We start from the raw sequence: 13,169 nt of genomic DNA, 5'->3' as shown, positions 1-13,169 counted from the left end.
AGTCTACGCATTTCAAGGAGTGTCCATGCAGTTAGAATAGCCATTCTGAAGCCCTGGAATGTCACATTAGATTTACTTTCACTATTAAATATGTTTATGTGCTTATCCGCCACCAAAGGGTGAAAAGTTCATGATAGAGTTAAAGCTAGGGGGAAAAAAAGCTTTATATTCTTTTTCACGACTGTGGACTTTCTTCAAAACTCTGGAAAGACAATCCTGGCACTGTCAATCATTCCTTATACAGATGAGAAGGTGGAGACATGGGAAGGTAGCTGTCTTCTCACTGAGCGAACAAGTGATGCCTCTGATCCTGTGCACAGGCCTGGAATAGCACTTCTCAAATGCTGATGTGCAAACAGATCAGTATAGACCGTGATACATACAGTGCGCGTTGATTCGGTAAGTCTGCAGCAGGTGCTGAAAGCCTGCCTGGGAAGTACCGTGTGTGTGTGTGTGTGTGTGTGTGTGTGTGTGTGTGTGTGTGTGTGTGCGCGTGCGCGCGTGTGTGTAAATGTGTGCCTGTGGGCATGCACCCTATGCACATGGGGACAAAAGGAGGATGTCCAGTACTCTGCTGTCATTCTCTGCTCCTTTCCCTTGAGTCAGAGCCTCTCCCTGAGCCTGGAGTTGGCTCATAGTCACAAAACCCAAGATTTCCTCCTGTCTGCACTGCCCTCCCTGACCCAGTGTGGTTACAGGCACACACTTAACTATGCCCCACTTTGTATACAGGTTTGAATATTTGAACTCCGGTCTTCATACATGGACAGCAAGCACTTTTACCTGCTTGGTCGTCTCTCCAGGGTGCTGCTCTTTTGACGGACAACATTCTGGAACACACACTCGCCTTACAGCTACTCACTGCCTTTGTGAATTAAGTCCTTTGAGGAAGTGGAGACTCCAACAAGTAATCACCCACACCTCCATGTGCCTGGTGTATAGAAACACAGATCATGTAAATGATCATGGAATCGCTGAGGAGAGAGTAGAGGGACCCAGCCCAGGACTAAACACTTGGCTGGATCTATGCATAATTTGTTGCTTTCAGAATGGCTCTAATTTCGGTAAAGAGCATGGGAAAGCACATAAGCAATCCTTAAGCTGCTTAGCTGCTCTTGTAATCTGCTTGGGGCTACAGGTTAAGAACCTCTCCTTGCCTTGGGAGGATAAATCAACATTCCAACTCTGTAATCTTGAGGAGAGTGACTCTCTAACGAGGAGAAGTTTGAGGAAGGTGCACTCCAGTTCTAAGGCACAGCATTCTAAGGAAGTAGGCAGAAAATATGCACCTATTCCTTATCTGCATTGCTGTGATGTAATTGAGAGACCATCGAATATTTCAAGGGGTTATGAGTGTTGATCTTTATCCCCCTACTATCAACTCTATAATCAATCTTTGAAAGTGTCACTGAATTCTCTATAATAAAATTAGGAAAAGGCTGAAAGGCCCATGAGCTAAGATCCCTTTAAAACTCATGTAATGAAGTGCTCAAAGGAAGACTAGGAACTGAAAGGTACTGAAGCCTGAGCTGAGAGCTGCAGCAATCGGATGAAAGCCTCCAACCACATCATGAAAACTGACGATCCTGGGATGGGTTTTCAGACTTCACCTGTTCTCAGAGCTTGGCAATCTCCTGAACTCATTCTCTATCCAATGTTACTGAGTTTGCAATGGCTGACCTTACTGTGTCATCTCTGTGAGGGAGAAGACACGATGCCCTTACTGAGCCAGAGCTAATCTGCACTCTTCCTTCTCACTGTTTCCATGCCCAGCTGCAGTTTTGTAAGAACCATGTTGTGGTATGTGTGTGTGTGTGTGTGTGTGTGTGTGTGTATGTGTTACCAAAAGGAAGAATAGGTTTAGTAAGAACCAAAAATGGTAATGGAGAAACACAAATCATATTGAATCAAAGACTGAACATCTGTCCCAGGTTTTCAACATGTTGTGTTATGTGAACTTTATGTTTCCTCACTGCTGGAGGATGTCCTTGTCATTCGGTTAGGGTCTTTATCAGAAAACCATTGAGTCTGTCACGGTCTCACCCCATCCCCTCCCTTCTTCTTTGCATCTGTTTAGTGATCTAAGCTTATGACGTTGGACTTAAGTGTCAGGGGAGATAAATCAGGATGCAAAGATCCTCTTGTCTGCTGTGGAAAAGGCTACTGGACTACTTACAGGGACAGCATTCAGCTCCGTGAGTTATTAACTCGTGGTAAGTTTGAGTACAATAATTACTAACTAAAGGGAGTTAGAGGGTTGATCTGTCTGTAAAACAAAAACACACAGGAAGAGAACACTCTGGGCTTGTGGGCCTGAGCTGAGGCTGGGGGTGAACATGGGACAGAACACACCCAAACCTCTTTATAATGTTTTGTGACAGACTAGTACGTGAATTGTGGTTATTACCCGTCCACTGCAAACCTTGGTTACTGAATTTGTTCACGAGGAACCTAGAGCAACCCTCCCTGTTCGTGGCTTCCTGGCAAACAGTTTTCTGGGAAAGGATGGATCTCGGGCATTACACAACCACAGCACAAATAGTTCTTTACACCCAGGACGAACTTGAGGCTGACGGGAGTGTGAGGATAAAGAGAAAGCAGCGTGGGGTGACCGCAGGGCAGTGTGGGTGGCGCTGCCTTGTCCCTCTGAGGTTGAAATGTTTGTTTGCTCTATTCTGAAGCAAGGTACATGGTGGATTGTCTTTTGGTGGCCTTGCCTTGCTTCTTTCTTAGAGGGTCAACTTATTTGATTCTCTCTGTCCCAGAGAAGTCCTGTTAACATTTATGGGCCCAGCCTATCAGTGGAAGAAATGGCAGTGCTCATGTCTCTACCCCCTTTTCAGTTCAGTGACCATGATTCTGTCCATATATATATATTCTGTCAGAATATATATATTCTGAGGAGGAAGGGATCCGGAGGTCTTGGGCGATGGAGCAACATTAGAAAGCCTGTGCCAATCCTTCCTCAACTGCTTTTTCTTGGTAAGATCTAACAAAAGATTGTCCTCTATAATTCTGCTGAGTTCGGCATTGCTACACTGGGTTTAATGTGACATATCCGCAGATAGCTAACACACTGTCCCTCAACACATCACTTTGCCACATCCATTTTTTTCTACGCAAGAGCATTTTGTAATCTGAGAAATAGGAAGAATGAGCACTGCCTTAAACATAGGAAAACAGGCTCTCTCATGAAATAATGGTTTCCTTGACACTTGGAGAGACACAAGTGTAAACTAAAGCCATGTCTGATGTTCAGTGTAGGCATATCTAGCTTCAGGGCAGAAGGGAAGCCCACATTTCCTAGGAAGCACAGCCAGGATGAGCTTAGTTTTTGGAGATGTCTGTAGTCAACAGAATTCTATTCTGTTGTATAGGAAGAGTTGTATTCATCCCAGTCTTCCCAAAGGCTTTGCAGAGACCTAATGGGTAATTGTGACAGAAACTCTGTAAGGACCAGTCAGATTTCTCAGCTCTTCTGAACTGCAGCATCCACACGAAGCTCACAGAGCAGGAGTCATTCAGAGAGCAAACACCAAGGTGCAGCCTCATGACTACCATCTAAATCTTCAAGGAGTCCTTGTTTTTATTTTTTGTTATTTTTAATTCTATGTGTGTGTGTGTGTGTGTGTGTGTACCTGTGAGTATGTGTTTTTTGGTGCATGTGTTCATGCTTTGCTTTCTTTTATGTTACATTTGTTTAACTCTGAGAAACTGTGTTACTTTGCCTGTCTAAAACACCTGATTGGTCTAATAAAGAGCTGAACAGCCAGTAGTGAAACAGGAGAAAGGGTAGTCAGGGCTGGGAGGCAGAGAGGATAAATAGGAGGAGAAATCTGGGAACAGAGATGGAGGAGCGAGAAAAGGAGGCGAGGAGGAAAGCAGGGGTCAGCTCCCCAAATACACAGCCAGCCACGGAGTAAGAAGTGAAGAAAAGGCATACAGAAATAGAGAAAGGTAAAAGTTCAGGGGCAAAAGGTGGACAGGATATTTTAAGTTAAGAAAAACTGGCAAGAAACAAGTCAGGCTAAGGCCAGGCATTCATAAGAAAGAATAAGACTCCATGTATTTATTTGGGAGCTGGGTGGCAGGCTCCCAAGAAAAAAGAGTAAAACGACCAATTACAAACCATAGGTCTATTCACATGGCTTTCTTGGCTTCTTAAATTGTCTTCTCTATTGTTAGATACAATACTTTTATTATCTTCTTTAATTTTCTTTGATTCATTTTATGGAGAGGGCCTCAGAAAGGAGTTATGAAACTTAAAGAACACATAGCTAGTTTTGTGGAGCAGGAATTTTAGACTACACGTATAGTTGGTCCTAAAGAACTCATTCTTTCTGCTGTTGCTTCCAGAGGGTGATGGAATTTACTGTAATACATTGTATTTTGAACTCTGTCTCCAAAATAATAGTTTCCAAATAAAATATAAAATGCTCAATTAATTTGGAATCTCTGATAACATTTTAAATATATTTCCACTTAAAATTTGTTACTTCTCTAGCAATTTCAATTCTAATAGATTCTCCTGATTGGGGTAAAGGATTCATGATTTATTACTATTCTGAAAGAAAAGAAAGTCCAAGAGTCTGATCTGAGATCAATTCTCTAGTTTTCCCTGTGGCTTTTGCACAGCTGTGATGTGTCAGTTACTGGTCACACATGCTGAGAGCCATGCTGCCCTTGGCTGGCTGCCCACCACGCCTCCTGGATTTCCAACCACACTTTGGAGAGGCACACAGTTGCCTGTTGACAGAGGTAGAGGAGGTCCCATTGCACAAGAATTAGACTCAGTAATCAGAAGAACCGGCACTGCTCCCCCTACAGCCACTGAGGGCATTGTGAGCTGGGGCCAGCTACTGTTTTCTCTGTGGCCTGATGGAAAAGTCATGAGTCAGATCTCATTGCTCATAGTCAAGGACTTTCCCTGAATCCCTAACTAACTTATGCACCCACTCAACAAACACAGTCCTATACCAAAGACACTTAAGTGCCAACACCCCTTGTAGGCATGGAGGCTACAGAAATGACCCCAAGCTGAGAAGGTGGGCACACGAAGGACCTTCCAGTACGGGTAAAGGCAAAGGGAAGAACAATAAGACAAGGCAATCAAGTTCATCCTGAGCACTGTTCACAGCTTGGCTGCTGTTTTCCTATGGAACAGTTTGAGAACTGGAAGGCAAGAATGGTAACCACGATAGGAAAAAGAAATAAGGGCAGAGAGTCTTGAATGTTCAAAGAGAAGATTAGATAGTGGAAGTCACCCCTATAACATTAGAGGGCACCCCAGTGAGGCAAGGATGAGTGGAGCAAATAACCCAGGATAAATGTGGACAGGGACAGGGCCGTCCTAAGAGCATCACCATAATCTGTGCAAGGCTAATTATGGTACCATCTGCAAAAGAGCTCCCATGCACTAGGTCATAGAAAGAACCATCTCAGAGGAAGCCGTTAAGACTAGTTGTAAGTTCCTTCCTTTCCAAGGGAAACTTTCTTGAATGTTGAGAAAGGAAAGGAAAAAAAAACCCATATGTTAAATCTTGTAAAATATAAAATTTCCTTTATATTTTATTTTATGTGTATGGGTGTTTGGCTTGCACAAATGTCTGTGTTCCACATGCATTTCTGCTGCCTTTGGAGGGCAGACAAGGATGTTAGAATCCCTGAAACTGGAGTTACAGGTGGTTGTAAGCCGCCATGGGGATGCTGGGAACTGAACCCTGGTCCCCTGCAAGAGCAGCTAGTGTCTTAAACTCTGAGTTACCTCTCAAGCCTTGAAGTTTTGGGGTTTTTTTTGTATGTGTTTACCTTTGTTGATAATTTTCCCCCTGAGGCTTATGTTTATAGGGCTAGGCATATGTCTGAGGCCAAATGACTCTGGGTATACAGTGTTGGATAGGCTCAGGGTCTGCACAAGAGACAATATAGAGGCTATCTGTGTGCCTGGCTGAAGAACTCTCTGTCTGGACACAGGGTTAGAGAACACAGGCATTAGCCACTCTGTCGTATGTTTCTGTATTTCTGCAAGTTTGTTACAACAGGCTACATTGAATATGTTCACTGTTGTCCGTAGCTCAGAAATCCTTCTGTCCGGCTGGCTGTGTTGTCATCCTCAGAACTAAGTGAAAAGTCTTGAGTTAAGTGAGGATTAAGCAAAGAGCACTAAGGCAAAGAGCACACTGTAGAATACCTTTTAGAGGCAGGCTAGTCGGTAGCTGGATGGAGAATATAGAGCCGCAAATATCTATAGGCACTCCAATCATTTATTTCAATCAGATAATTCCCCTTCTTTCCATAGGGTTTCTGAGGGGAAATAAGGTGTTATGATAAAAATACTATTGGATTTATTTTTGGAACATAATAAAGATTTATTATTTTTTTTTTAGATAAGGTCTCATGTATTTGAGACTGGCCTCAAATTGGCTATATAGCTAAGGATGACCTTGAACTTCAGATCCTTCTGCCTTTACCTCTTGGATTACAGGTCTACACTACCAGCTCTGGCTTTTCAGTGGTGGGAATTGAACCCAGGTCTTTGAGTGTGGTAGGCAAACACTCTACCGATTGAACTATGTCCCCAACCATCATAAATCTATAGTTTTTGTTTCAAAATCTCTTAGTTGACAAACTATTGCACTCTCCTGAATACCTCCATTGCTTTATATCATGTTTTCTAAAATAATTTCTCCTGGTTTGCCTGCGTCAACATGAAAGGCCAAGCTCACGGTGCTCAAAGCTATGATGACTGACAGTCCTTCTGACTCCCAAGGTCTTCATTTCCTTCCACTCTCCAGAGAGCCTGAAAGCAAAACACAGCAGCTACCCCGGGACGGCCAAGATGGCTGACACCACTCCTCTGGGCCCTCCAGCACCGAGCCAGGGTCCTATTACCCCACGCAAAGGTCCCCCCAAGTTCAAACAGAGACAGACCCGGCAGTTCAAGAGCAAGCCTCCTAAGAAAGGCGTGAAAGGGTAAGTGTGAGGTGAGAAGGAAGGGGCCTGTCGCCTTCCGTTCCCACAGATGGCTTTAGTCCCGAGAAGGTACTGATCATGCTATTACACAGACTCACAGCACCTCCCACCTCACCCTCATTTTCCTCTCTAGCCCATCTCTGCTGAATCCTGTCCATGTTTCCTTGTAACACCCCCAGGAGAATGGCCAGTTTCAAAAGGAAACTAGAGGTTTTCATAATGACCTTGGATTTGACCTTCCAGATTTTTCTTGTCCAGTCATTTTAAAAAGTAATTTTAAAAAACTTACTTCATTTTAATTATATTTACATATGGTAAGTCTGTGTGTGGGTATATGCATTTGAGCGCAGGTTCCAGAAGAGGCCAGAGGAAAGCGTTGGATTCTCAGAACTGAAATTACAGGCTATGGGGAGCACCCAAGTGGGAAATGAACTGAGTCCTCTACAAGAGCAGCAAGCACTCTAAACTGTGGCGCCATCTCTGCAGCTCCCTCTCTGTTCTTTTACTCAGATATACCCTGTGCTTTAACCTGGAATTCTGAACCACTAGTCATTTCGAAGGAACACTGGGTTTTGTCTTGTTTCTGCTGTTGTTGACTTTTTTGTTTATCTTCATGTCTTATTTCTTGAGTCTTCTGTTTTTCTCTATTGCTATTTGGAAAAAATGTATTCCCAGCACACTCATCAGATGTTTATTTATCTTTTGCTGCTACTTAAATTTCATCATCACTTCTGTGTTTATATTAGGATGCCTTCAGCCATCGTAACCTGTGCTAGTTTACATTACATTTATTTATTTATATCTACCCTTGGACCAAGATCACTGAGAGAAAATTTGGTTTTTCTTTTATTTTCTGTGCCTAATGTGATGCCCAGGATGCAGATTAATTAAATGTTGATATCTTACTGCTTAATCATCTTTATATTTAAGAAATGAAGATTGAGGGTTGACAGGATGGTATTGTGGGTAAAGATACTTCCTAGGCCATCCAAGGGTTCAAAGTTCAATCCCTAGAGCCCACCCACATAAAGGTGAAAGGAGAGAACTGATACCATAAGGTTGTCATGTGACCTCCACATGCACACCGTGGTGTTTGCACAGACAGACACACAGACAGACCCAGATATAGACAGACAGATACACAGACAAACATACAGACAGACAGATACACACACAGAGACAGACAGACATGCAGGCACACAGACAGACAAACACACAGACAGATATATATATAGAGAGAGACAGACAGACATGCAGGCACACAGACAGACAAACACAGAGACAGATACACAGACAGACAATACACACAGGGAGACAGACAGTATACAGCACACAGACAGACAGGCACAGACAGACAGATACACACAGAGAGACAGACAGACACATACAGCACACAGACAGACAGGCACAGACAGATAGATACACACAGAGAGACAGACAGACATACAGACACACAGACAAACACACCCAGACGACAGACACACACAATCTTTAAATGAAACTTGGGGGTCAGTTATAAAGTACTTATCTGGCCTGTGAGGAGCTCTCTTTTCAGCTCCTAGCACTGCATAAACTGGGTGTGAACTCATGCCTGTAATCCCAGAACTCTGGAGATGCAGAAGAATCAATAATTCAGGTTCAAGGCCACCCTCTTGTGTTATGCTGTGTCTCAAGTACACCCACTCCCCAATAAGGATACACTGAGCTAGATCTTGGATCTAGTTCAATGTGGATGAAAGTTTCTCAGATAAAACATTTAGGACTCCTTTTCCTTTGAGTGAAGAAACCTTTCAAGGAGTAACCTCAGGGTCCTTCACCTCTGGTCTCAGCTAATGTCTGTTTTATCCATCTGTTTTTTGCGTAGGTTTGGAGATGACATCCCAGGCATGGAGGGGCTAGGAACAGGTGAGCTCTGACACCTTGAAGTGAGCATGTTGCTTTGAAGTTTCCTCTTTGCAGGAACTTCAAGATTCAAGGCACAGTTTAAAGTTACAACACCCACAACATGGGATCCTTTGGAGACAGAAAGGTGGGGATTTAACTTAACTGTTTAAGTATGTGTCTGCCTACATGCAGACATGCGAAAAGAGACCAAAAAAAAATGAGGCTGTTGTTTTATTAAGAGTCTTTGAGGGCTTACTGCAGTCGGCTGTAGGGTTATGAGATGTAAGATTCATGGAGTTGATCCATTCCAACTTCATTGTGCAGAAGAGGAATTTGAGGCAGGTTGAGTGCCTGTGTGAAGCCACAGTCTGCGGAATTGGAAAATGTGGCAGAGTCTAGAGAGCCCTTGCAGTCTGTCTGGCAACCCACTCCTTACCAAGTTCCTCTTCTTCACATCCCATAATACAGGGATACACATGGCATCAGGAAGGGGGTACACATAGCAGAAGGAACAAGGGTTCACATAGCATCAGGAACAAGAGTACACATAGCACAGGAACAGGGGTGGACATACCACCAGTAATGTGGGTGCACATGGCTCCAGAAATAGGGGTAAACAAATACCAAGAACAGGGGTACACATGACTCCAGGAACAGGGGTGCACATCACACCAGGAACAGGGCTGCACACACCGAGTGTATCTGATGCAATTTTTTTAGTTGGCTGGACTGTTTTCCTTCATTAAATACTGACTGCAGTTGCTATAGGTGGCCTTAAAAATTAACACTTATTTTTTAAAAGAAGTTTTAGATTTGCAGAAGACTTTTGCAGCAGGTTCGGAGAACTCATGCCACCATCACTCCTGTTTTTCCAGAAATGAACATAATGCATGAGTCTGGCATGTTTGCTGAGTGTGATGAGCTGCTGTCACTCTTGATGTCTTGGCAAAAGTCCTTAGCACATCTAGTCTGAGGCTTATTGGTGCCTTATGGCTCCAAGGCTTCTAATGATCGTGTGAGGTTGCATAACTGTCATCCTGTGTCACATAGACTGGTTTCATTGTCCCACACACTTTCTCACCTCTACTGGAGAATGACTTCCTTCCCCAACTGCACACCTCTGGACACCACAGGCTTGTTTTAAACTGGGTATTACTGTTACATTTTCTGAAATGTTATTGAGTTAAAATTATATGGTATTTAGCTTTCCTGTCCTGGTTTCTTCCATTTAGCAATATTTACTCATGTGTCTTCTGTATTCTTATGGTTCAGTAGCTCATTATTTATTTTCATTTTATGTGTATGCTTATTTGTCTACATTTATGCCTGTGTGTGCCTGGTCTCAGTGGAAGCCAAAAGAGGGCATCAGATCCTCTGGAACTGGAGCCAACTGGTTGTGAGCTACTATATGGGTGCTGGGAACTGAACCCAAGACCTCTGCAAGAGCAGCAGGTGCGCCTAACAACCGAATTCTCTCTCCAGCCCCAATCACTCCTGACAATAATATTGTATTTTATGAGTGTATTCTATTGAAGAAATCTTGATTTCTTTCAAGTATTAACACTAATGACAAAAATTGCTCTGTGTTCATGCTTGAGCTCGTGTGTGTGTGTGTGTGTGTGCGCGCGCGCGTGTGCGCGCCTAGGGCACAGTCAGGGTTTTTGGTGGATATAAGTTTTGAACTTGCCTAGTACACTAGATACATGGTATCAATCACTGTAACCAGTGCACTCAACTTTGTAGACAGATGCCACCCCTGGATCTTAAGTAGGTCGTACGCCATTTTGTAAAGCTTACTTGTTGCCCTCTTAGATTATTTTTGTATTATGTTCAGGTACATTTAGACAGGCACAGGAGGATAGGTGAACTCCCTGCTGGAAAGAGGCAGAGATTCCCACTGGGGGAAGCCCTGGTTTGAGCCCCATCTATGTAAGTGTACTTTTTGGCTAGAGCCAGCTTCTCTGGAAACAGGAGAAATACCATCTTCCCTGAAGCAGAGACGTGACTAGATGCTGCTCAGAGGTTGCTTCTCTGTACATGTTTGATGTAGACATCTGGAAACATAAAGAGCAACCATGAGAAGCTTGCTTGAGAAGCTCACCTCGGATTAGTGAAAAGCGTCCATCCAGACCATGGGAACTTAATAGGGTCCCACTTCTCATTTTAATACTTGACCTGATGAGAATTCCACTCTCTGCTCCTCTTGGTGGCTCAGCTTGTGGGAGATGCAGTGAGCTTCCATCTCCTCCCTAAAGAGAATACAAAATGAACCCAATACCCAGGTGTGTGTGTGTGTGTGTGTGTGTGTGTGTGTGTGTGTAACAGTTTGGTGACTGCTTGCATCCTTCCTGGCTATGGGGCCATCCCACATGCCTTCCCAGGAATGGAGGGGTGTGTGCGTAGCTGTCTGGAGGGTGTCTTTTCCTTTTGCAGGAGGGGCTCCTCCTCTGGATGAGGGCTTGGCTGAGATAGTCTCCTGTCTCTTGCAGACATCACAGTGATCTGTCCCTGGGAAGCATTCAGCCACCTGGAACTGCATGAACTCGCTCAGTTTGGGATTATATGAAGAGTCCAGAGGCTCAGCTTCTCTCAAGAGCATCTTCTATGGATGTTTTTTACATCTTGAGATCCAGTATTTGGAATGAATTTCTTAGACATATATGGTCATTACCCATGAGTTACTGTGTGTGTTCTTTCTTTCAGGGCAGCTCAGTTTCAAGGGTTAAAATTTGTTGGAGCATTTCAAAATTTAAACTTTCCCTATCTGCTGCTTTGAAGTCATCCACATTTCTCTATATTTTGTTTAAATGTAGGTTAGACACTCATTATATTAGCATTAGGATTATAGGATAGGATAGCATTAGTAGATTTGAAAGGCTCTGGTAGGAGAGAATCGTTACAGGTCAGCCTGGGCTACATAATGAGTTCCAGGCTAGCTTGAGCTACAGTGTGAGACCAACTCTCAAACCATAAATACACACACACACACACACACACACACACACACACATATATACATATATGATATACTACCTGGGGCGATCTGAGCAAACATCTCCAAATCTCCTAGGGCATCAGTGCATCAGTGACATATGAGAAAAAATTCCAAGCTTTAAGTGTGAGTCCTTCTAGGACCCCGAGTAAGGGGCTGTTTCCTGGAGTAGGGGCGACTTACAGGCAATCACACCACTGTGGAGTGGTGCCACCTTCTCCCCTTGAAAATGTTAACTGCTTCTAGATCGTGGGGAGGGGCGAGGCCTCATGTGCCCCTTTCTGATTCAGTGTCGCTGTATTAACTGCTGCAAGCAAAGATCTAAAGGGGGCGTGGCACCTACCGGAAGTAGGTGCGGGGCTTACGAAAGGGCCTAGTCTTAAGAGTCAAGAAGTAATTCTGCTTTGCAAATGGGGGGGAGGGGGAATCACATACTTTAATCGAATCATATTATCTTAGGGGTTTCCTGCTGCTCTCAGTCTGGAAGACTGAAGACTTAAACTCACAACCCTGACCATGTGAGCTTCCATTCCAGGGCTCTGGTTCCAGAGAGTTCCCTTTCAGACCGTCCTTGGTTAGCATTATTCCACACAGTAGCTCAAGCTGAGAGTCACAGGCTACTCAAGCATCCACCAAGCGCCTTCTGTCATCTGTAACAAACCACTTGGAAATCACCAGCGCGAAGAGTCCCTGTGCTGTGAAGTTAGACTCAGATGCAGAAGCTGCGTCTCCCCCCAGAAGTTGTGTCAAATTCAGTGTGCACATAGCTGTCTTTCCACAACACCTTGAAGGAATTGTGCAATGCGAACACAGCCTCTGGCTTTGTGCTTCGGTACTGAGAGCGTGAATTTCTTCATTGCAGTTTTGTAATCTGTGGTAAAAGAATGGAGCAAACTAACCGAAAAGAGAAGGGAAGGGTAGGAAGAAAGGGAGAAAGGGCCAGACCTCTGTCCCGCTCCACCACCAAATCGCTTTGTACTTCTGGGCGTAAAACTCACCTCTTGGACCCTCCAGTTTGTCTCAGTTCCATCATTTGAGGGTCACAGTAGTGGTAAAATCAGTGACTTTGTGGCCCTCGGCACCTAAGCATGAAAAGGAGGGGGGCTCCGCCCTCAGGAGATTGTCTTCTGCAGCAGGCTCCATGCTAATTATTTCGTACTGACCAAATGATCTAACAATAAAGCCAGACAGAGGAGAGAAAAGGCGAAAGATAAACTGGAAAGTAGAAGTGTTTAATGAAGGGGTCATGGGGGTGTGAGCTTCCACCTTCAGCAGGACCTACCACCACCACCACCACCACCTTCTTCCCTCCACACACTTT

General features: G+C 44.1%; 1 protein-coding gene across 2 annotated transcripts; it reads left to right on the top strand.

Annotated features, from left to right (window-relative positions):
• The first annotated feature begins 2,082 nt into the window (after window positions 1-2,082).
• Window positions 2,083-11,533, top strand: Pde6h (phosphodiesterase 6H). Of its 2 annotated transcripts, none has more exons than XM_038320606.1 (4): window positions 2,083-2,213; window positions 6,795-6,972; window positions 8,837-8,877; window positions 11,346-11,533. In XM_038320606.1, the coding sequence occupies exons 1-4, from the start codon at window positions 2,090-2,092 to the stop codon at window positions 11,420-11,422; spliced, it is 420 nt and encodes a 139-aa protein (XP_038176534.1). In that variant the 5' UTR covers window positions 2,083-2,089; the 3' UTR covers window positions 11,423-11,533. The 2 variants fall into 2 exon arrangements, with proteins under 2 accessions (XP_038176534.1, XP_038176535.1); XM_038320607.1 differs by lacking the exon at window positions 2,083-2,213 and adding an exon at window positions 3,886-3,957.
• Window positions 11,534-13,169: the final 1,636 nt, after the last annotated feature.

This window comes from Arvicola amphibius, chromosome 2 (assembly GCF_903992535.2).
Source record: "Arvicola amphibius chromosome 2, mArvAmp1.2, whole genome shotgun sequence".
Lineage (NCBI taxonomy): Eukaryota > Metazoa > Chordata > Mammalia > Rodentia > Cricetidae > Arvicola > Arvicola amphibius.
Note: the sequence above shows the minus strand (reverse complement) of the source record. Positions and strands in the feature narration are given on the sequence as shown.

Coding starts and splice junctions, on each gene's coding strand:
- Pde6h (XM_038320606.1), top strand. CDS start 2,090: ATGACGTTGGACTTAAGTGTCAGGGGAGATAAATCAGGATGCAAAGAT. Junction 2,214..6,794: donor CCGTGAGTTATTAACTCGTG/GTAAGTTTGAGT, acceptor TCCACTCTCCAG/AGAGCCTGAAAGCAAAACAC. Junction 8,878..11,345: donor CATGGAGGGGCTAGGAACAG/GTGAGCTCTGAC, acceptor TGTCTCTTGCAG/ACATCACAGTGATCTGTCCC.